Source organism: Marmota marmota, unplaced genomic scaffold, assembly GCF_001458135.2.
Source record: "Marmota marmota marmota unplaced genomic scaffold, marMar, whole genome shotgun sequence".
In the NCBI taxonomy this organism is placed as follows: domain Eukaryota; kingdom Metazoa; phylum Chordata; class Mammalia; order Rodentia; family Sciuridae; genus Marmota; species Marmota marmota.
This window is the reverse complement of record NW_025999945.1, coordinates 3432534-3459953: the sequence shown is the minus strand read 5'-3', so window position 1 is coordinate 3459953 and position 27420 is coordinate 3432534. Positions and strand designations below refer to the sequence as shown.

At 47.8% G+C, this 27420-nt stretch overlaps 2 protein-coding genes across 2 annotated transcripts; one reads left to right on the top strand and one right to left on the bottom strand.

Moving 5' to 3' along the window:
• Positions 1-3681: 3681 nt before the first annotated feature.
• On the bottom strand, positions 3682-14894 carry Rgr (retinal G protein coupled receptor). The gene is made up of 7 exons (XM_015500037.2): positions 14808-14894; positions 12937-13093; positions 11763-11884; positions 8445-8598; positions 7027-7144; positions 4737-4850; positions 3682-4322 (listed from the first exon to the last, which is right to left on the bottom strand). The coding sequence occupies exons 1-7, from the start codon at positions 14884-14886 to the stop codon at positions 4191-4193; spliced, it is 876 nt and encodes a 291-aa protein (XP_015355523.1). The 5' UTR covers positions 14887-14894; the 3' UTR covers positions 3682-4190.
• Positions 14895-17518: 2624 nt separating this feature from the next.
• Positions 17519-26823, top strand: Lrit1 (leucine rich repeat, Ig-like and transmembrane domains 1). Its single transcript, XM_015500036.2, has 4 exons — positions 17519-17640; positions 21175-21641; positions 24111-24416; positions 25744-26823. The coding sequence occupies exons 1-4, from the start codon at positions 17519-17521 to the stop codon at positions 26718-26720; spliced, it is 1872 nt and encodes a 623-aa protein (XP_015355522.1). The 3' UTR covers positions 26721-26823.
• Positions 26824-27420: the final 597 nt, after the last annotated feature.

Genomic DNA, 27420 nt, shown 5'->3' with positions numbered 1-27420 from the left:
AGAGAGAGAGAGAGAGAGAGAGAGAGAGAGAGAGAGAGAGAGAGAGAGAGAAGGGAAAGGAAATAAAAGAAAAGAAATAATGGTGGCATTTAAGTTCTCAGGTCAAATCCCATAACTATTATTATCGTTGTTATTTGTGGTACTGCGGATTGAATCCAGGGGTGCTCTACAACTAAACTATATTTCCAGCCCTTTAAAATTTTTTTTTTTTTTATCTTGAGACAGGGTTTCACTAAGTTGCCCAAACTAACCTCGACCTCAGCTTCCTCAGCTGACTTCTCCCACTCCCCAAATAACTGGAATTACAGGTGTGGACCACTGAGTCCTGCTCCAAACCCCAGAATTTTTTTTTGTACTATGGATTGAATCCAAGGGTGCTTTCCCACTGAGCTACGTCTCCAGCTCTTTTTATTTATTTTAAGACAAGTTCTCACTAAATTGCCAAGGCTGGCCTCAAACTTGGGATCCTCCTGCTTCAGCCTTCTGACTCTCCAGCATTGCAGGCGTGTGCCACCATGCCCAGTCAAACCCCAGAAAATTTTAAAAATCCAGAATGGCCCTGAAAGGAGCTATGCATTGAAAGTCAGGACAATTCTTGTGGACCAAGTACACAGTGAAGCTCAGTGTTCATGTTTCATTTATCTGGAAAGAAGGGAAAAAGTTTAGTTTTGAGGTAAGGACTTGCAGAGATTCTGAAAGAAACTTTGGATTATCTTGAAGACTCTTATTATTATGCCTGATTTCACTTCGTTGGACACAATTGCACCATAATTCCTATTTTTGACTTCCTACCCATTTAGCACATTTTTTTTTTTCAGATGCCATGACAAGGTAAAGAGGTGACGGACGTTTTCCTGAGGTAACTGGCAAGGATCTTCCCAGGGTCTCATCCTATCATCCTATCGCCCACTGTGTCAGGCTAACAGCAGCTGTTCACTAAACAGGTATTGGATGAATCCATGAACAAGAGCTAAGTGACAGAGACAGGGATAATGGGGTCACATGGATACTGTTTTTACAAATGAGGAAGTGATTGCTGACGGTGGCATTTGCTGGAGCCTGGCTTGCCTGGTTCGGGTAACCCACCTCTTCCTGTGGCCTTTTCCAAAAGCATTCTGGAGGTCTGTGTACAAGCACTTTCTTTCAGTAGAGCAGGATGGGCTGAGCTAATGGGCCTGGAGTGTGGTGAGGCCTCAGGGGGCAAGTCTGGAACGGCTCCTCAGGGCTCTGTGACGATGCCCGGAGCCCTCAGGTTCTGACGATGAGGCTCCAGCACAGCTTCTGTTGCTTTCATCCTTCCTGACTTCTCGGGGCTCAGATCTCTCTCCTCTTCCTTGTTCTCCTTTCCATGATGTGGCCGCAGTTCTCCTGGGGTGCAGGGACTTGGGAAAACACAGTGGTGCCAGTGGCTGATAGTGTGTGTTGTGGGGACCATGCTGGTGTGCTCCCTCCAAACCCAATGTGTCTGTGTGTGGGGACAGGACACCCTGCTAGCAGGTGGCATTAAGGAGACACATGAGTGAAAGGAGGAAAGAGACTTAGGGGTTCCCAAGAAAGGATCCTGAATTGCTTCACAGGAGCCTGAGGGGGAGACAAGAAAGCAAAGGAAATGGTGGTGGTGGGCTTTCTTCAAATCAGATGCAGGCTAGTGGCCAGGAAAGGAACACTCCACAGAGGGAGTAATGCATTTTTTCTTTATGTTTTTCTGATTGTAGAAGTGATTTATGTTCATTAAAAATAACAACAACAACAATAACAGAGTCTGAGGGTTGTGAATCTGCCCTGGGGGTTGGTAGAATACAGTGGGCCTGAGGAGGTTCTAGGTCTTTGGAGGCTGTGGCCTAATATCTATCAGGTCCTGGCCAAGTGCCAGCCATGGGCAGGAGGCTTTGATTCCTGTCCAAGCTCAGCATCTGTGCCAAGGGCCTGCAGGGAGGTGGACCTCCAGTGGGACTCAGCCACTTCCTTTGTCCCACTTGCCTCAGAGGGAGCTGAGTTCTGCATGCACAGCAAGGTAGGGTGCTAGAGGTGGCAGGAAGGAGGGCACAGGAGAGGCCCTACATGCCGTGCCCATTCCACAGGGAACACAAGATTCCAAAACTGCTTTGGGACCTGCTCTAGAGGTATCAAGCTTCCCTAAAGTCATTTCATGCCTGATGTTTGGACTTGTGGGCAGACTCGGGGCTTTGAAAGTAAAATGCTTCAGTAGGGCTTTGGTCATCTCCATGGGCTGCTGCTAAGCCCTTCCCACCTCCTCCAACCCAGGCCAGGGTACAGAGAGGCCTCAGCCCACCCTTCCTCTTCCAGCAAGCCTCCAGGTGGGCATGACTTGAGCTGAAAGTGTCCCTGGCTTCAGCCTGGCCAACCTGCCTTCCTCCCCACTTCTTCTCTGAGCACAGGTGAGGATTGTGATCTGTTTGCTCTTTTCCCTTCTCTTGGGGACCCAGGCCTGGCCTTTGAAAAACGCTGACACTGTCTACTTTTGCTGTGTCTTCAGCCTCCTCTTGTCTACACCCCTTCTCTGGAAAGGGTCATCTCACCCTCTTCTCTCATCCATGCTGTGGGGGTTAGTGTCTCCAGGGGTGGAATGAATGGCAGGTCCCCAACAAAGACTGATTGGCTGTGGGAGGTGGGTCAACATCTCAGGCCCTGGACCCCATCACTTTCCTGGGAATCTGTTCAGCCAGTGTGAGTTCAACTCTGGTTTAGACACTGGGAGTTTCCTTTCCTGCCATCATTCCAGAGCCTAGGACAAAAATGCTTTGGGGATCCTGGAGTGTGCCAGGGACATTTTATCTCCATAGCATCTGGCACAGGGCATGGTGGAGGAAACGGTGCTTTGGAGAGACTGCCACTTCTCCTCTCCCCATCTGGTTTTGCAAAATAAAAGGATGATCCCCTGTTTTGTGAAAACTTCCTTTCAGTTATGGATATGTGGTCTGATTTTCTGGATGTGCAAAGCTGAGAGGCAGCTCTTGGTCCACAGGGACCCCGAATGCTGTTCACATGACCACTCCCACCCTGTACACTTATCTATTTGTCCCCTCTATTTGATGGGATGGAACTTTCTTCTTGCTTCCATGGGGCTGGACCACCTGCTCTTCCACCGTTAGGCTTCTCATATAGCCCTTCTTCACCCTGCTAATCATCACCATCTTCCTCTAGAGCAATGGGTCCACCCAGGACTGGGCTCTTGCCACACCTTTCCCCTGAAGTGCTGGCTCTGTGTGAGATGCATCCAGACATACATCCAGAGATAAATGGGGACCCCTGCATTAGTGTCACAACCCACAGACACCTGCGCTCTACAGATAACGCATGAGCTGCCACTAACTGGAGAGTCTGTGTACTGGGCAAAGGGAAGAACCACCCTGAGCTCTGAACCCTGTCATTATGGAGGAAGGCAAACTGGTGAGGCCTCATCTTCTGACATCTGGAGCTTTACATAAATTATTCAGATTTTAAAATATTGGCAACTAATCCCCATTTTTAAGCAGTATGCAGGCCAAGCCCCATAGATCCAGGAGCTGGCTCTGACTGATGTGTGCTGGTGGCTAACTCCCAGGGAGTACTTGACATGCAGATAATTTTCTGGCTCTATCTGTGCAGACAGGTCACCATTACTGTCATCTCATTTCATCAGCTGAGACACAGATGCAGGGACAGGGTAAGTCACTGGTGTCACATCAGGATTTAAGAAGTGGTGTTGGAATGCTGGAAGCCTGAGTCCAGCTCCCATAAGCAAACCTCAGGGGTATTCTCCTTTCCATGTAAGACTCAGAGTCCCAAAGGGCCTGGTCAAAGCTTATACCAATAGCTGTGTTTTAATGGGCATTTTCTATGAGCGTGGTAAATACATGTTATGTTGTTCAAGCTTCATACAACCCTGCACAGCCATATTTATATCTTTATGCTAGGGGTCAGGTAACTCATGGGACACAGAGTGACTTTCTCAAGGTCTCTTAGCCTTGGTGTGGGGGATATGATGACTATCTTTCCATGCAGCTTGGGGTCTCTGTATCCCTGTGTTCAACCTAGGGTCAGGCTCAACGGGGCCATTGGGGTTGGTAGATGAGTGTCTGGGGCTTGGCTTCTGAGGCTGATGGACAGGATCTGGGACAGGCTTTTGGCAGGGTCTCGGTCCAGGGTGTCAGGAATGGGTCTGGGTCTCAGCAGTCCCTCAGAGAGATTCACTGGGCTCTGTCTTGCTTGCTCCTCTGTGGTGACAGGCACTGCCATATTCCCCCAGAGAACATCTCGCCACGCAGGGCATAGTTGATGGCATTGATTGTGGGCATCATTTTGGCAACGAGGGCAGGCACCTGTTGTCACAGAAAAATCCAGGAAAGATGCTTTGAAGCCTCTGCTTCTCCCCCTGGTCCAACTTAGATGCTCTAGTCTCCCTGCCCCCCGCCCCCCGCAACTGCTAATCATTTGTCCTTGGTTTGATTCTGCAGCCTTGGAGCTCTCCCTGACTAGCTGGCAGATGATGCATGATTCATAGAACCCCATAGGAATACACTTCCACTCAAAACCTGAGTGTCACCTTCTGACTATTTGTCCCTATCATCTCAGTCTCCTGTGGCCCAGGAGATGTGCATTATAAACACTCAAAGGAAGTGGCAAAGAGAGAGAGACTGATACAGAGGCCAGAAAGTCAATAGGAGATACGGGTGACACAAAGAAACACAAAAAATGGAGTGGGTTCTAGCTTTGGGTCTTGGAAGTGACCTTACCATTCGAAGTTTGGGGGAGAGGGAGCTCACATCCATGATGGCTGCAAATATATACAGGAGGGCATAGGGGCCCCAGCCGAGCAGCAGCAGCCTGACTGGCAGAGTGGTGTTCACCTGGGAAAAATTGTCACAGGAGGTGTCATTTCACTTAGAGTGGCCACAACTCTGGGTAGGCAGGGAGACCAGATCTGTACTCAGGGGCTCTGAGCAGCCTGGACCAGGTTTCAGGAAGAAGCTAAGCCTGAAGAGGAACTTGGGATCTGATGGGCCTCTCTGCCATTTAAGGCTGGGTGACCCTAAGCCTCTTGTTTAAGCTTACTTAACCTCAGTTGCCTTGTCTGTAAAATGTGCTAACAATACTTGACTTGCCTGGAGGCAGGCACTGGGGGTCAGGGAAAGATAATAAGCTTCCTTCTAAGTCTCTGCTCTTTAAGAGGAATCCTGGGGCTGGGGATGTAGCTCAGTAGTATATTGCTTGCCTAGCATGCCTGAAGCCCTTGGTTCAATTCACAGCACTGGTGGTGGGAGGAATCCTGGGTTCCAATGACTATGTGCATAAGGGTCCCGGGCTGAGCTGCCTTTAAACTTCAAGACCAGAACCAGCTTGCCATCAGCAGCTGTAGCCACCTGGTAATACTGACCTGTCTGTATCAAAGATTTCACAGTATGAGAAACAACCAGAGAACAGGGCTGGTCTGGAAAGTGGGTGATGTTTAAGGACCACCTAGTGGCCACAAAGGGATTATAATATGATACCACCCATGGCCACAAGGGGGCGCACAAATCAAGATCAAATTTCAGGATGTATTTGCCCTGTCATTGCTTCCTGGCATATATTCAGATGCTAAAAATTTGATGCAAAACATCGCTGCCTGTTTTCTCATTGATGTGTGTTTTTAACAGAGAAGACAATTTAAATTGGAAGAGGACACATTTTCTTCAATGTTAAATTTTGAAAATATGTTGACCAGGAGACATTTCTTTATCTCTTGAATTGTACCTCATTCTACAGGGGGTGGGGAGGACGGGTGCTTAGGACTGATGGATTCTTCTGGGGGGAAGTTGAGGCTGAAGGAGAAATTGGAACTTCCATGGGAGACCATGTCATCTCCAGAAACCACTTGGCTTAGGCTGAGGTCCCTGGGCTCATGCATGGTGACTACAGCTGATGCTACCAGAGCTGGTAATTTAAAGTCAGTGGGGAAAATGACAAAGTCACAGTGACAGTCTTATCTCTTGGCTGATCAAAACTTCAAGAAATTTGGTGACTTTGCATATTCAGACAGGTTGGGGAGAGCAGAGTGGAGGACAGCCTGGGAGGGAGGGGGCGCCAGAGCCAGAAGTGAGCTTCAAGCCAGGGATTTGGATTCTGGTCCCAGTGCAACCCCCACACTCCTCCTGCGGGCTCAGAGGTATGTGGATGTCCAGCTAAAATCAATTTTTAGAATCCCTTCCTAATTCACAGGAAAAATAATGAAGTAGCAAATTAAGTGTCTTAATAAAATGGAGTATTTCTTTTATGACTATAATTGAGCAATTGGGTGGCAGAGCCTAAGACCTGGGTTCTGGATCTATCTCTGCTCTTTCCAGGTGTGTGGCTTTGGGTGAGTTGCTTAGCTAACCTCCCTCTGCCTCTAACCTCAATCCAGTCGGTGACACAGGGAGAATAAAGCCTTCATTTCTCAGAGAGTGGTCACAAAGATGAGCTGACAATACATATAAAATAGTGCTAATACTTTTTTTAAAAAAAACCTTGGCTGCTTGTTATGACTCATTTGCTAAATTGTCCAGGTAACAAACTACGAAAAATGAACATTAATGCAGACATTCAGAAATGGCCAGGAGGGTTTATATTGAAGCATCATTTTTCTTGGACAAATGTGCTTGCAGGTGTGACTTTATGTTGTGGGTAACAGCCTGTGACTGTGATTAAATTAAACATCTCAAAGCAATTTAAAAGTAACATTTAAAGAGTCTGCAATTTTGTGCTAAGCCTCAAATCCTCTGGAAGAATTGAATGTAACAGCATGGATGGCATCCTGCAGGGAGAGCTGGGCTTTCAGTGGAAGAGGGGTCTGGGTAAATACGAGCCATTCTGGTCTTTGCTCCCCAGGCCTTGGCAATCTGAGCAAGGGGAGGGTAGTTTTGGGCCTTAACAGTTTATTGTTATACAAATTGAATTTTCTCCTGATCATTGCAAACACAGGAAACCCTGGAAACAACCACCACGTCATGCATATCCCTGAGTATCCCTGAAAAGAACTGAGGGATTTCTGGGCTGGGTCCTTACCTGGAGATGGCCACTCCTTGCCAATTTCTGCTCCATGAGCCGGTAAGATGTGAGGGTGATGAAGAGAGGCACGAAAAAATTGAAAAAGGCCATGGTGAAGAGGAAACTGATGAAGTTTCTACAGGAGGAAGGGTGGAGGAGCAGGAGTCAGCCACCAGGAATGGTTAGCCACCTCTGTACCAGAGAGTCAGAGATGGGGAACCGCTCCCATCAGATAAATGCTCAGAGTGCCATCACTGCTGGTCCCAGCTGAACTCTCCTCAGAAGCCAGGGAGCTGAGATGAGGAAGAAGCCTCCTTCAAGTTCAAGGGCTCAGCCCCACTCACCTGGCTGTTCCCCAAGCATGAAGAATGGGACACCTTAGCTTGGGAGATGCCAGTGGACCACGAGGAAGGAACATTCAAGGGGTGTTCTAGGTACAGGGATTTGAAAGGAGCCTGTGAATGACAAAGAGACTGGACACTGTGTCACTGAGGAGATCAGAGAAGCCTGGGGTCTCAGGTAGTGGTCAGAGGGAGGTGGAAGGGATGACCAGGAACAGGTGGGACTCACTCATTTTTCATTGCATGAAGGGAAGACCATCCAAGGAACACTTTGGAGATGACCACTAAGGAGGGGTGGGAGGAAGGGCTGCCAGAAGCAGTGGACCCCAGCTGAAGAATACCCTACAGGGATGGCACTCAGCTCCTCAGGTAGATTTCACCTGGGAAGGCTGTCATCAGGTGCAGACGCTTCATGGGTAAAAGATCTCTTGGAAAGTAGGGAATTCAACACAGCTTTGGTGGTAACAAAAAGGGAGAGTGGAGCCATGTGACCAACTCCCCAAGGTATCCTCTAAAGGTAGCCACATGGATGGGAAAGTACTAGAAAACAGTCCATGATAGTGGGGAACATTCAGTTTCTCTCTCTCTCTCTCTCTCTCTCTCTCTCTCTCTCTACTGGCTCACAGAACACTCAGGGAATTCCTAGAATTGATCTCCATGCAGGGGAGTCCCTCCCACTACAAAGACCTCAACATTCTTTGGATCTACTGAACTAAGGGAATGGATCCCTCTAGAAATCTATGAAGTCTGAGCCAGAAAAACTGACTGTGCTGAAGATGGCCTAGGGGTAGCAGGGCTCCACCACTGTTCTGATGGATAGAAGCCGAGGACGCACTGTATGATGCCCCGTCTCGGGCTCCACTCTGGGCCCCAGTTTGTATAACATTCCCATCCCTTGGTCAGTCTTCAGGATGGGCTTCCCTCAGTCCCAATGTCAGCCTGTCTAAGTGGACATCATGACTATGGAGTTGAGATTTTTCTGATAAATGTCGGCATTTCCCAATTTGGATTTTTCAGCTGGGACAACCTTGTCACAGGAACTCAAAGCCAACATTCCCATGGAAGGAAGCCTGGAAGCTGGTCCTCCTGCCTCACCTGTCCCCTCTGGAGTAGTCCAGGGTGCAGCATGTTCCCAGGGGCTCATAGTCATAGTGGCCCCAGCCCAGGAGGGGGAGTGCTGCCCAGAAGGTAGAAGACAGCCACACAAAGAGCACCAGGGGAATGGCCGTGTTCCACGCCAGCTGGCTGCCTGTGTGAGACAGGAGGAAGAGGTGTCGTGAGGAGGAGATATCTTGACCAAGAGAAAACAGAATGGACCTCAGGGTCACACAGAACCTTGCTAACTCTCAGTTCTGATTCTAAATAGCTTGGTGCCTCCGGCAAGTTGAGGGTGGGACTGGGGATATAGCTCAGTTGGTGGAGTATTTTCCCCACTTGCACAAGACCCAGGGTTCAATTCCCAGTATCATAAAAAAGAAAAAAAGTAAATTTTGCTGGACTCGGTGGTGCACACCTGTAATCCCAGCGGATCGTGAGTTCAAAACCAGTCTCAGCAAAAGCGAGGTTCTAGCAACTCAGTGAGACCCTGTCTCTAAATAAATTACAAAATAGGGCTGGGATGTGGCTCAGTGGTCGAGTGCCCCTGAGTTCAATCCCCAGTACCTCCCCCTCAAAAAAGGTCTTCTCTAAACCTCAGTTTTCTCCTCCACAACGGGAATGATAATTCCTCTGAGGATCCTTATGAAGAACAAAAGAGACACTGGATGGTGAAGGTCTCTCGATAAACAATTGGTATCATCTTCTTCAGAGAACAGAGAGAAGCAGGGAGTAGGGAAGGAATAGAGGTGTTTCTCAGAGCCAAGGTTAGGAATGAACCATGGGCAGTGGTTCAGGTGGGAGCAGTGGAGGGGAGACGTGGAAGTCTGGATTCTCCACCGTCCTCAGCTCTTGCTCAGAAGCAGCTGGTCTCTGCTTCTAGGAAACCCTCTGAGAACTTTTGACTCAGAGACTGGGGTTCCATCTCAGGGCCATTAGCAGAGGCCAGGTCCCAACAGCATCTGTGGCTCTGGTCCAGCCCCACTGACCAGACATCCTGCTGTTCCCTCCACATAGGCTCCATTCCTTTCCCTGGAACTGGCTCAGAATGCCTTTACTGAGCCTCTCCTCTGTTGGGGGTTTATTGGTCATGCTTCTTTGTAGACAAGAATCCAGATGGGGTTTGGTCAATGAGAAGAGCCTATCTGCAACCTCCCACAGCCAACACGTTGCTTTTACAGATATGGCCCCAGATGGAGTTGGCTTGGATGTGCTCCCTGGCTATGGACTGAATGTTTGTGTCCCCCACTCGCACTTCATGTGCTGAAGCCCTGTTCCCCGGTGTGATGGCACTGAGGGTAGGGAGGGCCTTTGGGAAGTAATGAGTCATGAGGGTGGAGGCCCAATGGAAAGATTGGTGTCCTTATAAGAAGGGACACGAGAGAGATGATCTTGCTTTCCTCCCTGTGACTATGTAGCAAGAAGGCGACTCTCTACAAACCCAGAATGGGGCCTTGCCAGAGCCTGGCCATGCTGGCACCCTGATCTCGAACTTCCAGGCTCCAGAACGCTAAGAAATAAATCTCTGTTATTAGAGCCACCCATTCTGGTAAGTTTTGTTGTAGCAGCTCAGGCTGACTAAGACGCCCTCCACCCCAAGTGGGGGCACAATCGTCAATGTCCATCTTGACCCACGTGTGGCAACAAGATCTTCAGCATCAGAAACAGATGCTCCATGACATGGTGCAGGTGAGTTTCAGACCTCCTCCCTCCTCCTCTCCCATCTTCACCCTGCTGTATCGAACTGTCCAGGACAGAAAGGGCTCTGAACTGAGGGTCTGGGAGGAATGAGGCAGAGAAGCCTATTCCAGTCTGAGAAGGAGGTGTGTATGTGTGTGCCTGAGAGAAGGGTGGGGTGAGGGTGAGGGATGGTTCAAGGGACTTTTGGGGAAGTGGTGGGAGAGGTGTCTCATGGCCATGCAGGCAGGAGAGGTTAACTTACTGCCTTGGAAAACCATAAGGACAAAGGCAGTGTTTTGATCTGGAGAGAGACATGTGATAGGGGACACCCATGAGGATTGGTGACATTGCTGCCAGGTGTGTTTCTGCCACAAGGGGAAGATCTGAAAATTCCAAAGGCGCCATGCTCAGAGACCAAGGCTGTACTGTCTGTGGACCCCACAGGGGCCTCCATGCTGGGCAAATCCATAGCTCAGGACTTGGCTAACAAAGAAAGCAGGTTCCTATGGATGCATCTGGTCCACACTCAATTCTAGCTCTTGTCTACTATTGTGTGACACTTAGCAAACTGCTTAACTTCTCTGTGCCTCTGTTTCTTAGGCTGCAAGCTGGAGGGTTAGCTGATACACAGCTTCTCAAAGCACATTTTTATACCTCTGGCAGTGAAAGATTTTTATTCTAATGTTTGTTAAAACTATAAGAACATTAAAATTGTGATTTCACAGATATTGTTTAGAATAAGACTAAGTGGATTTTTAAAAGTTTAAGAGTAGGGTTTGCTGGTGCACATTTGTAATCCCAACTACTCAGGAGGTGGAGGAAGGAGGATTGCAAGTTGGAGGCCAGCCTGGGCAATTTAGTGAGACCCTGTCCACAAAAAAAAAAAAAAAAAAATTAAAAGAGCTGGGTGTTAAAATGCCCCTGAGTCAATCCTTTGTGAGAAAGAAAGAAAGGGAGGAAGGAAGGAAGAAGGAAGAAGGAAGAAAGAAAGAAGTAAATAAATTAAGAGTTATGTGAAATGTTTGTTTAAAAAAAATATCAGATAAAATCAGAACAGATTTAACCTGTTCGGTGGCATACTGCGATGGCTAATTATGATGATGGCATTTGACAATGCAACTAGTCTTCATGAAACTTTGGCATGGCAGAGGCCCTGTGGAAGAGTGAGTTTCTAGGTCACATGCCTAGCTACACACACACACACACACACACACACGTGCACACTCATGCACTGCTTCTCTCTTTTCATCTCCTTCTATCTCTAACACTGCCCAACTGCAAGGACGTTTTGTGAATCCATGATCTCATCTGATTTTCAAAATAAAACTGTGAGATTAGTTATTAAAATTATCTTGTAGAGGAGAAGACTAAGGCTCAGAGAGGATCCCTGACTTGCCTTAGGCTGCAGCAAAGGCAGAGGCAATCTTTCCAACACATGCCTCAAAACAGATCTGTTGCACACTCTCCTACCCTCCCTCTTTCTCTGAAATGCTTGTTCACATCTTATGCACGGTACACCCCCACCCACCCACACTCTCTGCGCTGGGAAACACATCACTAAGTTCCTGGGCGAATTTAGTTCTATTCACCCCTCCCTGCCTCTTATCCTCCCGCACTGCAGATAGTCCGTTGACATACGGGTGCAGTAGTGGTGGTAGCGCCCCCAGGCGATGGCTGCGCTGCCGCAGATGCTGGACAATGCTGTCACAAAGCCCTGAAAGCCGTGAGCCTGGCAGCCATCGGAGCCATAGGGCCAGCGCCTGTGGGAGACACACGACACAAGTTACTCCGCCGGCCCCTCCATCTCTCCTACGCCCACGCCCGCCCAGAAACAGCTTGGAAGATTCCTGAATGTTAGTCCTACTCCTCCAAAGAGGGCCTTATTATCTTTGTTTTTCCTGGGAAGGTACTGGGGTCTTTGAGCTTAAGAATCCCGGTGGAAGAGGTGAAGCTCTATGCAAACTGTCTGCGACTTTTCCTGCACCGCGATTAGACCAAAGGATATTTCTGCGTGATCAGATGCCTCCACCAGAGGAGAGCTCAAGCCCTTTTTTCTATAGGTGGGGAAACTGAGGCACGGGAGGAAAAGATACTGAGCCTGGATCTCGGGCCTCCCTATCCTCTGCCCCATGGATAAGCAAAGGAAGAAACATCAGTGCTTTGTGGGAGGAAAGATCCTTACCAATTCAGACCCCACAGACTGGTCAGCCCTGAGCATTCATACCCAGGTGGGTTCCCTTCATAGTGCCCCAAACCTGACAGAATGTTCCCTTTGCTTAAGAAAACAATTTTACAAACACATCTTCTGAAATTATGCAGGACCCAGGTTTGCACATGTGGATGTATATTGGACACAAGTCAAAATTCTGTTTGCTTTCACAAACAATTATTTAGGGCTTCCTAGGTGGCAAGCATTGTTTTAAGTTGTTTGAAAATAATTAAAGTCAATACTTCTAACCACCCATATGAATTAGGGAATAATATACAATTTACAGAAATAGCCCAGAAAAGGAAGTGATAGAACCAGGATTCAAACCTGGGCTACCCGGTTACAGGGCTCATGCTCTTAATCCTGAGAGTCTGTTATCCCTTTGGTTGAGTTTGAATAACCCCTGTGTTCCAGAAATTAGCTGTGGCTCTGCAGGGATAATCTGGAATTTGGATTTAGCTGAGTTTACCCTGCCCACCCTCTGCCCTTGGGTTAGTTTTCTATAGGTAAGCAAAAAAAAGGTTCTGGTCTGGCTACCCACTACCCCTAAGTCAGGCCCCAAGCAGGGTCCCAGAACCAGTGGAGTGCAGAGGGGCCTGGTACCGGAGGAGGCTGGATATGGCTGCAATGAGGGCATTCAGGCTGATTCCACTGTCCGCCACGGCCAAACTCAGCAGCAGCAGGTGGTTGGGAGTCCGCAGCTCCGGGGTCTTGCAGAAAGAGAAGATGGTCAGGCCATTGAGGCTGAGACCAGAGAGAGCTGAAAGGAAGGGCAGGGGCTGGCATCTGGGCTAGAGAGGCCCACCTTGGGTCAGAACCATGGTCCAGAGGTGGATGGACCTTCAGCAACTTTCTCGCTTCATGCTCAGCAGTTCTCTCGGTGCAGTTCATCAAATGCTCCTGAGGCAGACTGACCCTCAAACACTGAAAGCCATTAAGTCTCACGCCCTCCCCTCTACCAACACAGCCCCATGGGAAGACAGATAAAGAAGATGGTCCAGTACAGCATGGTTCCTGCTAGAACATTCACAACCTCCGACAAGCACTGAGCACCTAGGAGGTGCCAGGCACCCTGATAAGCATGCCATTCAGACTTCTCTTACGTATTCTCCTATCCATTTATGGTTAAGAAATAGCCTCAGAGATGCTAGCTGTCATGCCCTAAGTACACAGTTAGCTAGGACTCCAGCTGGAGTCTTTCAGATTCCAAAATGCCTCCCCCAAGGTCGGTGGAGCAACATCAGGGAGAATCTTGGAGAGGAGGAGCCTACGTTAGAGCCGGGAGCTGCACCCAGGACATCAGTCAGTGAGGTGAACTTGAGGTGTTTTCTGAGAGCAGAGAGACCTGGCCTTGAATGGCAGCTAGGTTACTTACTTGCTGTCCCTTGAAATTTCTAAACCTCACCTTCTTCCCCTGTCAACATCGAGGAACAGAGAAAGATCCTGACTTGAAAACTGTGGGAGCATTTACCCAAAGGATGGTGCATAAAAGAACATTCCAGAATGAGGGAGCAGCACATGCCAAGACATAAAGGGTAAAATTTCCCAGCATGTTTGAGGTCATAGAGGAAGGCTAGAATGTAGCATTCCTAGAAAAAAGGGAAATGAAATGGGGCCACCAGACAATGGTGTTCAGAGTCTCTAGGACCAGTTTTATGTCACTTCCTCTCCACTGTCGTTTCTCACTGGGTGAGAAAATGTGCTGCTTACCTCTCTGGATGTGCTTTGAACATGGACTGTATACCCTGTCAGCCTAGTTCTAGGGTGAACCCAATCTCTGGCTCTGGCCCCACGAGTATTTTAAGGATTCTGAGTGAAGGTGGGCTTCTGAAGGAACCAGGTGGTCCCTATGTGGGACATACCTAGGGCTGTGGGAGGAGACTTGGTAGAAGGAATGGTGGGCAGGAGGGGACAGAAGTTAATGACCTCCCTGGTGCCTTCCCTGGGTTTCTGTCTAGACAAACATTTCATACTTTGACCCCTTTTAACCTTCACAACCACCCATTTGGAATGTCAAGGCACTGAGAGTCAGAGAGCTGAAGTGACTTGGTACTAGTCACATAGACAGCAGGTGGCAGAGCTATCTGTCTCCAGAGTCTTCTTGGAGGCTAATCTTTCATGGGATTCTTAGCAGGATTTCCAGGGACTGGATTAAATTTTCTCCTGCCTGGAGGGACATAAAGTCTGAAGGTTGGTTCTTGGTCATCTCTGGGTAGATATATACCCCTGACACTGCTACAAAGTTTGTCCCTTCCTGATCCCTACCTGGCTTTTTTCTCTTGGCTCCTCGCTGGTGCTCTGCATCCTACAGGGAAGCCACGAGGAGACCTTGTAGGTCTAGGCACATAGGAATAAGCAATCAGGATGACATGATAACTCAGGTTAGGGGAACTCTTCGTGCCAGCACCATAGCTGTGACTGGGTTTTGAGAACCTGCTGGGCCCCTGCTCCACCCCAGGACCTGCCTGGCTCACCTTCCACCAGCAGCACCGTCCCCACAGCCAGCACCTCCAGTTCCCCGAAGCCTGCGGGCAGGGCTGCAGTCTCTGCCATCCTTGCTCTTTTTCTGGCTCCCCAAAGCCATGCCCCTCCCTTTTAAAGGACCGTTCCCCGTGCTGGCACATGCAGGTTATTATGCTAGACCTTGAACTCCTTCTTTCTGCCTCCCCCGTCTAATTCGTCTAATTCATCCTCTTGGCCCAGGCAAAAGAAAACCATTCACCAGCTGGACAGTGCAGCCTTTGTGAAGCCAGAATGGGGCCCTGTCTCATTCATTTCAGCCTCACTGGGCAGGATTAAGGTCTGGGAATCCAAATGGTGTGTGGCTGAGAGCTGAATTGGAAAGGAGTTGCATAATCAAGGGAGAGGAGTGGAAGGAGGGATTGGAGCCGCAGCTGTTCCTGAGAATCAGATAGGAGCCAGGCTTTTCTGTGTTCATAATTGCTGACAATCTGAGTGCCTGTGTGTTTGTATGTGTGCATGCATGCGTATATGTCCACAGGATCACGTGCCTGTAGAAAGGTTGAGGTTTGAAAGTCACCTGCTATCATAGAAAGAACCTCTTTTGGGACTAGAGCCTGGGTTCTGGCTCTGAATCTTCCACTAGTTGCATTCCCTGAAGGTGGGACCAATAGTGTCTTCTCAGTTTCCTCCTTTGCAACGTAAGCATCTTTTGTCCATGGCCTGTCCTAATTCCTTAGTAAAAGAGCACATCATAGATGTAGATTTCAGGGTTGCATTTCTTGTCATACAGTCTTTGAGCTACAAAAGCACAAAAAAATCTAGCAGGTCTCTGGTTTGGAATGATGGACTGCTGTCTTCTTGTAAGTGCCCCCATGACTCACTGAGAGATTGGGCTTCTAACAAATGAGGTTCTTAGTACAAGTTATGTAATAGCTCATGGTGACATTTACATCAGAAAATATTGATCTAGTGCAACCTAACTCATTTTCAGATAATAGTAATACAACTAATGTTGATTGAGGTCAGCCACCATAGTAAAAAATCTTGTGATGATTTCTTAAAAAAAAAAAAAAAAAACTCTCCATGAATTAGATACTATTATCTTTTCCATTTCAGATGAGGGAACTGAAGCCAATAGCAGTTAATAATCAGCCGGAGGTCATGCTGTGATTTGAGGATGAAACTGGAACAAAAGCCCGATCTCTTGCTCATGTAGCTCAGGGGACTTTTCATTGATATCATCTGATTTCCTTTGGCCACACAACTCATCTTGTTCTGAGAATGTCCATTTCCTAGACTTTTCCTTTCATGAGTCCCCACTGATGTCTGAGCCTTATCACCCCTCAAGGCTGAGCTCAAGGTCACATCCTCTGGAGTCTTCCCTGCTCTGTCTAGACTTCTTGCTAGTTAACCCTTATGTCCCTCTTCTTTCTATATCTGCAAGATCTCAAGTAACTTCATGAGAGAAAATAAAGAAGCATGAGGCTGGGGATAATGGATAGAGTTCTGCCAGATAAGAGACGAAGGAAGGCATCCAGACACAAAGAGGGAAGGACAGAGAAGAAACAATAGGCGGGGCTGGTCTTTTGGTCTGGGGAGGACCCAGGTAGGGCAGGCTGACCAAAGAGCAAAAAAAAAAAAAAAACAAAACAAAAAACCCTCATGTTTGGAGTCAAACCATGAGGAATGAACGAATGGGTCACCAATGTGTCTACTACTTGGAATCACCCATGGCTTGGTCCCCATTGGCATCTTAAATAGATTTGTTAAGATGAAGTTAGGGGAAGGGAAAACAGATAAAATAGAATGTGCATTCTCCAAAAACTCTGTGAGATGCTGTTCTGGGCCCCTCCTGAGAGTATGGTGCTTTGAGAAGAGGGGAGAGATCTTTCCTCTTATCTCTTGCCTTTGGCATTGGTGGTAATGTCCAGAAGAGCCCAGCTAAGATGACAATGTTCTGAGCATCCATTGGGCTCTCATGGGAAGCAGCTTGCCCAACAGTCTGCCATAGTTCCGGATGCCATGGAAGACATCTGAGGTCTTCCTAAAATATCGGTCTTTCCAGCTCCTTCTTGAACAGGTGCCAGAAAAACTTAATATTTACTACTTGTGAGAGAACTTTTGTAACCCAGGAACTTTTGTTACCTGGAAACTTGGATTGTTGAATTTGGGTGGATTAACTTGACTTACTTTTGTCAGATGTGAACACAGAAGCCAAGAGAGATGATGTATCTCACCCAAAGTCATGGCCTTTAAATGGAAGAGCTAGGATTTGAACCTGGAGAGCCATTGTCCCTGAGCTCCAGCTCTTTCTAATGCCTCATCACCTCCAGGGAGGCCAGAGTTCTCTGTCCATCTTCCCTGAGCTCATGTACCTCGGGGAGGTCTGTGTTACCCACAGCCTGGTTGCATAGGGAACTTTACAGATGACCACCCTCGTAGTTGCTTGCTTCTGGCAGCTGCTCACCTGCCTTGCCTTGCTGTGCCCCCACCTGTCTGGGCCTAGGGCCGGTGCTATAGAAAGGATTCTCCTCCCCCACCCTCAGGTCTGAATGATTCAGGAAGCAGTAAGCTGCTGAGCGCTCTGGCTGGGGCCCCCTCCCTAATCCCCAGACTGTCTGTGTTTATCCGATGGCCTGGGGTTGGGAGGAGAGGATGAGCAAGTGGGAAGCTGCTGGGCGGGCTGGCCCCTGGCTGGCTCCTCAGAGAGGAGCCAGGAGTCATGTGGGTGGCAGTGGGCATGCTCTGGATCCTGGCCCTTGGGGGGTCCCACCAGGCCCGGGGCTCTTGTCCCTCTCAGTGCACCTGCGGCCTCCACATCCTGGGTGATGGCAGCAAGGCCAGGTACGGCACCAGGGGTATGGGATGGTGGCTCGCCCTCATAACTTTACCATTTAGACTGGGTGGGGAGGGGTTGGATACCAGCAGCTGTCCCCTTGCTTGACAGTCCCACACATCTCCACCTGAGGCCCCTGGATAATCATGGGTATGCAGGATGCGGGGTTTTCAAATCATGACTGGGTGAGACCCCCATATCCCTGGCCCCTGAAACCCAGGAGTCCTATGGGGGTTGTCTGCAATGTATTTTCTTCCAGTAAGTAGGGGGTTTGCTCTGTCCAGCAGGTACTCAGTATGCTTACAAGTGGGGGGTGCGGTGGGGCCAAGTGTGCTGGTTTCAGAAACTCCCTCCTGAGCCTTCCTTTAGGCTCCTGGTGGAGCCTAAAGGAGCTCTTTAAAGGCCCAGGAAGTTTCCTCCTTACCTCTTTCTTTTCCTCTCCTGCTACCTCCCATCCCATCTTTCTGCCTGTGTCTCCAAGCCCCATCTTTCCAAGCCTCTTCTATTTTTATGCCTAATCTCCCTGGAATAACCAGTCACATCCAAGTGCTTCTTGTCACTCCACCCATGAAGGGACCACCTGCCTCCTCATGCTCTTCCTACTTTGGGTCTCCTCTGGCAGCCCCTAAGAGATCAGGCTTGACCCCTTTCTATGGAGACTCAGAAGTATTATAAGTGTCCATTCCATTGCAAGCTTGCTCCCTCCATCCTCAGCCTCCTCCTTGATTTCCCCCCATCCTCCATCTGATCCCTTAGAACACCCACATTCTCTCGGTCTCCTTTCCATGGCACCTTCCCAAGTCTACTCTGGTTTGTGGACCCTTGCTTTTCCTCTAGAACACTTTTTAAAAAAATTTTTTTAGTTGTAGATGGGCACAATATCTTTATTTATTTACTTATTTGTTTTTATGTGATGCTGAGGATCAAACCCAGGGTCTCACACCTGTGAGGCAAGTGCTCTACCGCTGAGCCCCAGCCCTGAGCTCATTTTTGTCTTCTCTCCAGCAGTCTTTATACCATCTTTTCTTTATACCAATTTCTTCGGATTATCCATTAATGACCTGTGCATTTTCTAACTTAAGGATTTCATCTTCTGGCTTATGGCCTTTGTGATCAACTTTCCAACCTTATGGAATTCCATCCTCCTTTTCCCCCTTGTCTTAGATGGGCACTAGGGAGCCACGGTGGTGATCAGAGAACAATGTTACTACAGTTATCCTTTCAGGCAATGGGCATCATGTTGCCTGGGGTTGAGGGGTGGCAGAGAATGGAGAGGCACCCCCCCCAAAAAAAAGGACATCCTGTAAGATCTGAGGAATAGGAAAATTTCCACTTTCTGCATAAGTGTCTGATGCTGTAACTCAAATGGAAGGTAAGCTTCCTTTCACTAAAGAAGACTTAGACCTGAGCAGGCTGGGAAATAGCCCATGGCCAAGGACAATGTGATCAGAGTGACAAGAAGCCTCCTTTACCACTCACAGGGAGCACAGGCCTCAAAGTCCCAGAGCTTCAGTGATGTGATTGGTCCCAGAACCTAGGACTTCTGATTCTATTTCCAGAACTCTTCTTGTCTGGGATGCTGCCATGGGTATGAGCAAGATGAGAACTACAGGCAACAGAGTTAGACTTTGGATGGAAACTAAAATTACAAGAGCAATTTCTAGGGGTCCTAATGTCAACCAGTGGTCATGCTCTCCTGAAGCCAGAGCTCTTACAGTTGGTTCTACCTGCCTGACAGTAGTAGGATTGATGTGTGCCCATGCTTTTATATGGAATGTCTTATGAGAGGAATGAGGCCATAAAGGGCTGCAGAGCCCCCTCTCCCCAGATCCTCAATGCCCAGAGGCACAGATTGGGCACTTAGATCAAGGCTCCTTCAGCCCCATAGATGCCTTCTTCAGACCCACCTCTACCAGGGTCTCTCAGAGAGCCCTCCCCTGGCAACCTGCCCTGACCCACACTCTTAAATTGTGAGCAAAGTGTATGTCCCTGCAGATATGGGGGTTTCTAGGATGCCCCATCTGGGTACCTGGACAGATGTGTCTCATGCTTTTTGTGCCCAGGTTGTCCCATCAAAAGTTGTGCTGTTGGCTTGTGTTGGGCTCTTATTAGGGTCCTTTAAGGCCTCCTTTCACCATTTTCTCCCCCATTCAGGATATGTTTTCCTTTCCATCCCTTTCCTCCCACTTACATCCAGACCTTCCTCCTTGCTATCACCTCAACCTGTATTATTACCTGAAAATATTATGGCCTTCAATGCTCTCTTTCCCTTAAATAGACTATAAGCTGCAGAGGACAGGGACTTTGATTCTCTTCTGAATGGCCCATCACTTAGTAGGGGTTCCAATCTTTCTTTGAGGAATATGAGTGGGTGGAAATACCTTCTGTGATGCCATTTAACAAGAGAAAACAAGCCAAGTTGGGCCATTTTTTAGTATCATGTGTATGTTAAGATGGTAGACACTTAGGAAGGCCTGATTTGGGCAATGCATGATGGCAATCATTAAAAGAGAATAACTTCTTTTAGCAAAGCAAAACATGACACCTTTCTCATAGTGCTAGCAGAGCAGCGCTTGGGATGAAACTGGCACTGTACAAGGACTGGGTCCCTGATGCCCAGCCTCCACATTTTACTGTCTTTTTGGGAATCGCTCCCTTTTCATCTTACCTCATGTGAGTGTGCTACTCTCATTGATGGTATAAAACACAGTCCCTGAATTGTAGGTTACTTGTGGTCAGGGATTGCTTCCTGTTCTCTCTTTATCTTCAGCTTTAGATTCAAACTAAGAAGGCCTAGGAAGTCACTGTTGGCACAGGAGTATTGAAAGTTGTAAGACTGCCCTGCTCTACCTTCAGTGCTGAGACACAGATACAGTAATCAATATCATGAGTACAGGGTGATAGGCTGCATGCTGAATTTGTATGTTATCTCACTTAAACACTGTAACTGCACTATGAGGTAGACTTTACTACGGGGAAACTGAGGGGGAAAGGGGTTATTTGATGTACTTAAGGATATACAGCCAGCAAGCAGAGAGCCCAAATGTGAATCCAATGGTGGGGCTGTCACATCCCAGATCTCAGACTAAATTTTGATCATCTCATGTCCCCTGAAGCACTTCCAGTTTTTGATGCCCGTTGGTACATTTAAAANTATATATATATATATATATATATATATACACACACACACACACACACACACACACAATGATCACAGGATTTATTAATGCTGTTCTTTCTTAGTGCAAGGTGGGTGCTGTGGGCTGTAACAGAACATAGTTAAGTGTGAAGTCTTTCAGGCCAGTGAAGACCAAATGGCTCTCCTGGGACCCTTATGAAAGGCTCTGCTCTCCAAACAAGAGCACCTCAAAGGGAAAATGTGAGGCTGCTTGTTCTAGGGTCCTCTCTCCAGAGCCTGACCTAGTTTGGACCCTTAAATTGGTGCTCTGTGTTAACAAGCAGATCCGGAGGCTAAGGGAAGGGGGTTATCCCTGAATTGACAGGACCCTTGCTCAAATATCCCCCACTTTTGTGACCAGGGCCGTGGTGTGCAGTGATCCCGACATGACCCTACCCCCAGCGTCTATTCCTCCGGACACCTGCAGACTGCGCGTGGAGAGGACCGCCATACGCAGAGTTCCTGGAGAGGCCTTCAGGGCATTGGGCCGCCTGGAGCAGCTGTGGTTGCCCTACAACGCCCTCGCGGAGCTCAGTGTCCTCATGCTGCGGGGACTGAGACGCCTGCGCGAACTGCGGCTGCCAGGGAACCGCTTGACCGCCTTCCCCTGGGCCGCGCTCAGGGACGCCCCCCAGCTGCGGCTGCTGGACTTGCAGGCCAACCGCCTCTCGGTCTTGCCGCCGGAGGCCGCGCGCTTCCTGGGAAATCTGACCTTCTTGGACCTCTCTAGCAATCAGCTGATGAGGCTCCCGCAGGAGCTGCTGCTCACCTGGGCTCAACTGAAGTCTGGGCCCTTCCTTCCTGGTCACCACGCCAGGCTTGTCCTAGGTAAGAGATGGCACCACCCTGCTGAGCCTGGGGAATCTTGGGCAAGATACCAGATTTCTGTGAATCTGGATTCTCTGTCTGAAAATATAAATCATATCTACCTTCTACGTTCAAGTGAAGATGGATTAAGATATACAAGAGTCCCAGGCTTAGGAGCTCAAGTCTCAGGCTAGACTACAGCAGTTCAAATTCCATTGTTATAAATAAGGAAACCTAGATGTATGGAATCTCCCAGTTCATATACCCAGCTTGTGGCCTCCTGAGACTTAGTTTCCCTGCGCAAGGGGCTAGGTTGAATGGGTTGACACAATATACTGGCTAGTTCCTCAGTATGTTCTGCCTGATCCCCAGGAGAAGAGATATGGCATAACTGGAAAATCGATTTGGATTATCTAACTCATATGTGAATATATGTAAATATTGAAAACATAACAGAAAAGGATAGAGACCCATTAGTCCCTGCTTCCTGTTCTGATCTCCTTTGCCTTTTCCAGATAGCTGCTATTATCATGTTTATTTGCAAGTTCCTTTTTACAATACATTTGTATATGTATATATATATATATATATATATATATATATATACACACACACACACACACACACACAAACATGCCAAAATAAAAGTTATGTGAGTGCTATATAACAGTTTTTATTATATATACTAATGAATACTATTTTTTTTCATCCAACAATCTCTTTTGGAGATCTTTTGGTATTATTACAAATGGAATAAATTCATTTTTGAAAGCTACTGCACTATATTCTATAATATAGGGGTTTTTGGGGGGAGGGGTACCGGGGATTGAACTCAGGGGCACTCAACCACTGAGCCACATCCCCAGCCCTGTCTTGTATTTTATTTAGAGACAGGGTCTCACTGAGTTGCTTAGTGCCTCGCTGTTGCTGAAGTTGGCTTTGAACTGCTGGGATTATAGGCATATGCCACCGTGCCGGATTGTAATATAATTTTGCTATAATTTATGTAGCCATTTCCCATTCAGTGGACCTTTAGATTGTTTCTATATTTTGTTAACACCTACAATGCCACTGAGAATGTTCTGGGCAGTGCATTCTTATATGTGTATACAGCTGTTTCTGAGGATAGGTGCTCAGAATTAGAATTCCTAGGTCATGCAGTGCCCATTAAACATTTTGGAGTCAATCTGATAACTTGTGAAGTGGCCAGTACTGTTCTCACTCCTCACCAGTAGTGCTTGAGACCACCCATTCACATGGTCATTTAGTAAATATATTTGAGTTCTTTCCAATTCTAGATGCGGGGATATAGCAGTGAATCACAGCGACAGAAAATGTAATCCTTCATGGAATTAACAATTAAAATGGCCAAAATATTAAACTTTTGCCAATCTGATAGGTGAACGTTTCACTGTTGTTTAACTTTGTCCTTTATATTAATTCCTTGGGATCCTTTTGTAACAGGAGAAAACCAGATTAACTCACTATGAGAGCCAAGACAGTGATGAACCTTGAGTTACTAGTGTATCACAAAACACATTTAAGCAGTGATACAAGGCAGCAGCCACTGTGGGAGGGGGAGGGAGAGAGGGGGAGAAGAAAGTGACATCTTCAGCTAGTGCTCATAGGGACCTGAAAGTCATGGACATGCAATCAGGTCTGAATATACCTTCCCCAACCCTTTGACATTTTCCTTTCCAAATATATAAACTGTATGGATGCAATTGTATGATATATTAGGATTATTAAACTCACTATCAAATCTAATATCAATCTTTGGGGGAGTGAAAACGATATTATATTAAATGCCTTCATCTTGTATTTCAGAAATGCAGGCATATAAAAAGGAATTGTGCCTTAGAATTGAAGACACATGGTACCCCTTTTTGACCAAGTGGGTGCAAAGACTTGCTTTCAGTTCTTTAAAAATGTTCAACAAGGAGTAAAGAGGAATGGGGACGTCTCATAGGGTTTGATTTTCAGCCTTCTTACCCCACGTTTTACTCCTTCTGAGCCTACCTCAAAGAGACCCATTGTTCAGAGCAGCCATTCTTATTGCTGGGATGATGCTGAAAGTGCCACTTACACTGGAAAGACTAGGGTCAAAGGTCAGGAGTCAGTGAGTAGTTTTAGGAATGATTTTGGGATACTGTAATTATTGGAAAATTTCTTCCTTGCCAGTGACTTGAAAAGATTAGTCTAAGTATGACAGCAATAGTTGGCAATTTTGTCAGTGTGCTGTATGGCCTATCTAGTGCTTAATGATATAATCTTTATTTATGTTTATACCAACCTTGAAGGGAAATAATGCTATCATTTAAGATGAAAAACCAGGTGTAAGGGTATACAGCTAGCAAGGCTAAGAGCTGGAAGTCAGTTCTGTTGACTCTGACCTGAGGACCTGCTTCATCCTCTCTAAAGGGAAAGGGAGCTGGGCCTGGGCACCTGCGTATCTAGGGCTCACCTCTTGCCTCTCTCTCACTGCTACAGGGCTGCAGGACAACCCTTGGGTTTGTGACTGCCAACTCTATGACCTGGTCCATCTCCTAGATGGTTGGATCCCAAACTTGGTCTTCATCGAGGCCAAACTGAGGTGTGACACCCCACGTAATCTGGCTGGAGTGGCCTTTAGCCAGCTGGAGTTGAGGAAGTGCCAGGGCCCAGAGCTCAGTCCAGGGGTGACCAGCATCAAGTCCCCTTTGGGAAGTGCAGTAGTGCTGCGTTGTGGAGCCACTGGGGTCCCTGGACCTGAGATGAGCTGGAGGCGAGCCAACGGGTACCCACTCAATGGCACAGGTATGTGAGCTGTGGGGATTCTTGTGCTGAGCACCTGAACTGGGGTGAGGGGATCAACATCCCAAACAGGGAGTGGGCAGGGTCAGGGGAAAGTAATCTAAGCTAGGTTGGGCCACCATATCTCCAATGGAGTTAGATAAGATCTTCCCAGAAGCAATATGGGGACAATGGATTTAATGATGACAACAGCTCTTGAAATGTCCTGTTATATATCCTACCAACTACTGTTATAGAGACTTAAGGATTTTATTGGGAGGAATAAAAGGCTGGATTTTTGGTAGAACTTAGTGTATTAAATACTTATAGTAAGTTTTCCAGTTGAAATATTAAGCCAGGAATAATGATATGGATTGCTATCTATTGATCTCCTCATTGAGGTTATCACTGTGCTAAGTGAATTATGCCCATAATGTTGTTGAATTTTAAAGAGCAACTGATATCCTTATTTTTCATACAAGTGCATGCAGGCTCTGAGAAGCTAAATGCTTGGCCTGCATCACACAGCCCTATAAGAAGGATCTGGGATTCTAATATAGTCAAGGTGACTTCACAGTATATACTATTTTGGCTAGGCTGTATAAGCAGAAATGACTCATCTTTGTCATGGTGGTAGCAAGGACGGGGGTCAATGGTGGGAGTCACAGCCATCCACAGAACAGAGAGGGGATTAAGGAGAAATGACTCCTTAGCAGCTAATCAGAAAATCTTGCAACCCTCCCCCAGCTTTCTTCTATGTCTCCCTCAACTAGATTGGTAAGCATTGCTCTAGAAGAGTGGGTTTGAATTAAACTTACAAACAAAATGGTACAACAGGTTCCACAATGTAAAACAGAAAGGTGAAGATGATCCAACCGAAGCAACCATGGGGGTGAACAGGGTGGCAGGGCACTTCCAGTTGGCTCTCTGCCTCATGATTACTCCCTGACTGCCACCCTGCAACGTACTTGCCTACATACTTGCATCACCTCTGCAAAAACTTCACAGAGCATCTCAGATTTGAACATCTCAGATTTAGAAGGCAGTTTATTCTTAGGCTCTGCTTCCACCCGGAGTTCTAGGGCCTCACCCAGATTTGAGCCTAGGTAATCCTGATCTTGGTTCATCTCAGCCAAGGTTATATGGCTACAAGGCAAGGAACTGAGCCTTGAGTGACCCAGTGAGCTGGCCTTTGAATAACTTGAAAGTTGAATGCCTGCCAGCAATTTCTCAGGATGATAGGATATTTAGTACAGCATGTGTAGCCCAGGGGCTGTGAACTTGGCTCCGGGAGTAAGTTAGGGGCAGATGGGCCCATTCATTTTCTCAAATGTGCTTCTTCTTCCCCCAGTGCACCAGGAAGTCTCCAGTGATGGTGTAAGCTGGACTCTGTTGGACTTGCCTGCAGTGTCTAAACTGGACTCTGGAGACTACATCTGCCAGGCAAAGAACTTCCTAGGAGCCTCTGAGACTCTTATCTCCCTTATTGTCACAGAGCCCCAGACATCCACAGAACACACTGGGATCCCAGGGGCATTATGGGCAAGGACAGGGGAAGGGGCAGAAGCTGCTGCTTACAACAACAAGCTGGTGGCCCGGCATGTCTCGCATATTCCTGAACCTGCTGTCCTGGCCATTGGGACCTCTATGCCCAGCCTGAAGGAGAAGTTGGCCCTCCAGCACTTCCAGATGGGTGCCCCAGGAGAGCTCTGGGAAGGGCAGGTTGAACCCCAGGAGGCACGGATGGTGAAGTCACTCAAAGTGGTGGGGGACAGTTACCACAGAGTGTCCTTGGTATGGAAGGCCCCCCAGGCTGGGAACACAACTGCCTTCAGTGTCCTTTACACCGTCTTTGGGCAGCATGATATGCGTAGATTGATCGTGCCGCCGGGGAAGACCAGTGTCACCATTGATGGACTGGCCCCCAAGACCAAGTACGTGGCATGTGTCTGTGTGCGGGGCCTGGTGCCCCGAAAGGAGCAATGCCTCATCTTCTCCACCGACCAGATGGTGGACGCCGAGGGCACCCAGCGGCTCATCAACGTGGTGGTGATCAGCGTGGCTGCCATCATCGCCCTGCCACCCACGCTGCTCGTCTGCTGTGGTGCTCTTCGTAGGCGCTGCCGCAAGTGCCGCACCCGGGGCACCACCGAGGCTACGGGGGCCTACGTCAACCTGGAGAGGCTGGGCCACAGCGACGATGGCTCCGAAGAGCTGTCTCGGCACAGCCTTAGTGAGGCCGACCGGCTCCTTTCCGGCCGGTCCAGCCTAGACTCTCAGGCTTTGGGGACCAGCGGAGGCAGAAGGATGAACGAGTACTTCTGCTGAGGGCAGCTCCCCCTCTCACACCTGCCTATCTGCTTTCCCTCTTCAACTCTTACCCACTCACTCTGAAGCCTGACTGCATGCCCAGTCACTCTTATGGCTTGGGTACCTGCTTACTCATAAATTATGTCAACAACAGCCATGGCAGTTAATACTTATTAAGCATTTACTGTGTGCCAGGAAATGTTCTAAATACTCTGTATGAATTAACTCGCTTAAATGTTCTAACAACCATTTATACCAGGCACCACCCTCCTCTCCATTTTCCTGGAGAAGAAATAGGGAAGTTAAGTATTTTGTCTGTATCCACCAGTTTGGGGTATATAGCAAATAAAACCAAAACTCAGTGGTGTATGGTAAAAAACACTTATTTTCACATTCATGGTCTATATATTGATGGGCATTCTGCTCTGTGTCCCTGATTTGGGGCCTGGACTGGAGAGTAATAGTGGCTACCTGGGACAGGCTATTCCCATGGTAAAGTCAGATGACATCAGAGGAATGAGCAAAGTCATGTGATACCTCTTAAATTCTTAGTTCAGGATTGGCACACTGCCGCTTATGCCCATATTCTATCTGCCAAAGAAGTCTCATGGCCAAACCCAACTTTAACAGGGTAAGTAAGGACACTTCTCCCACAGAGGTGATAGTGGAGCAGGAAATATTTGCTGAACAGTGATTTAATTTTCTATATTGCCCACGA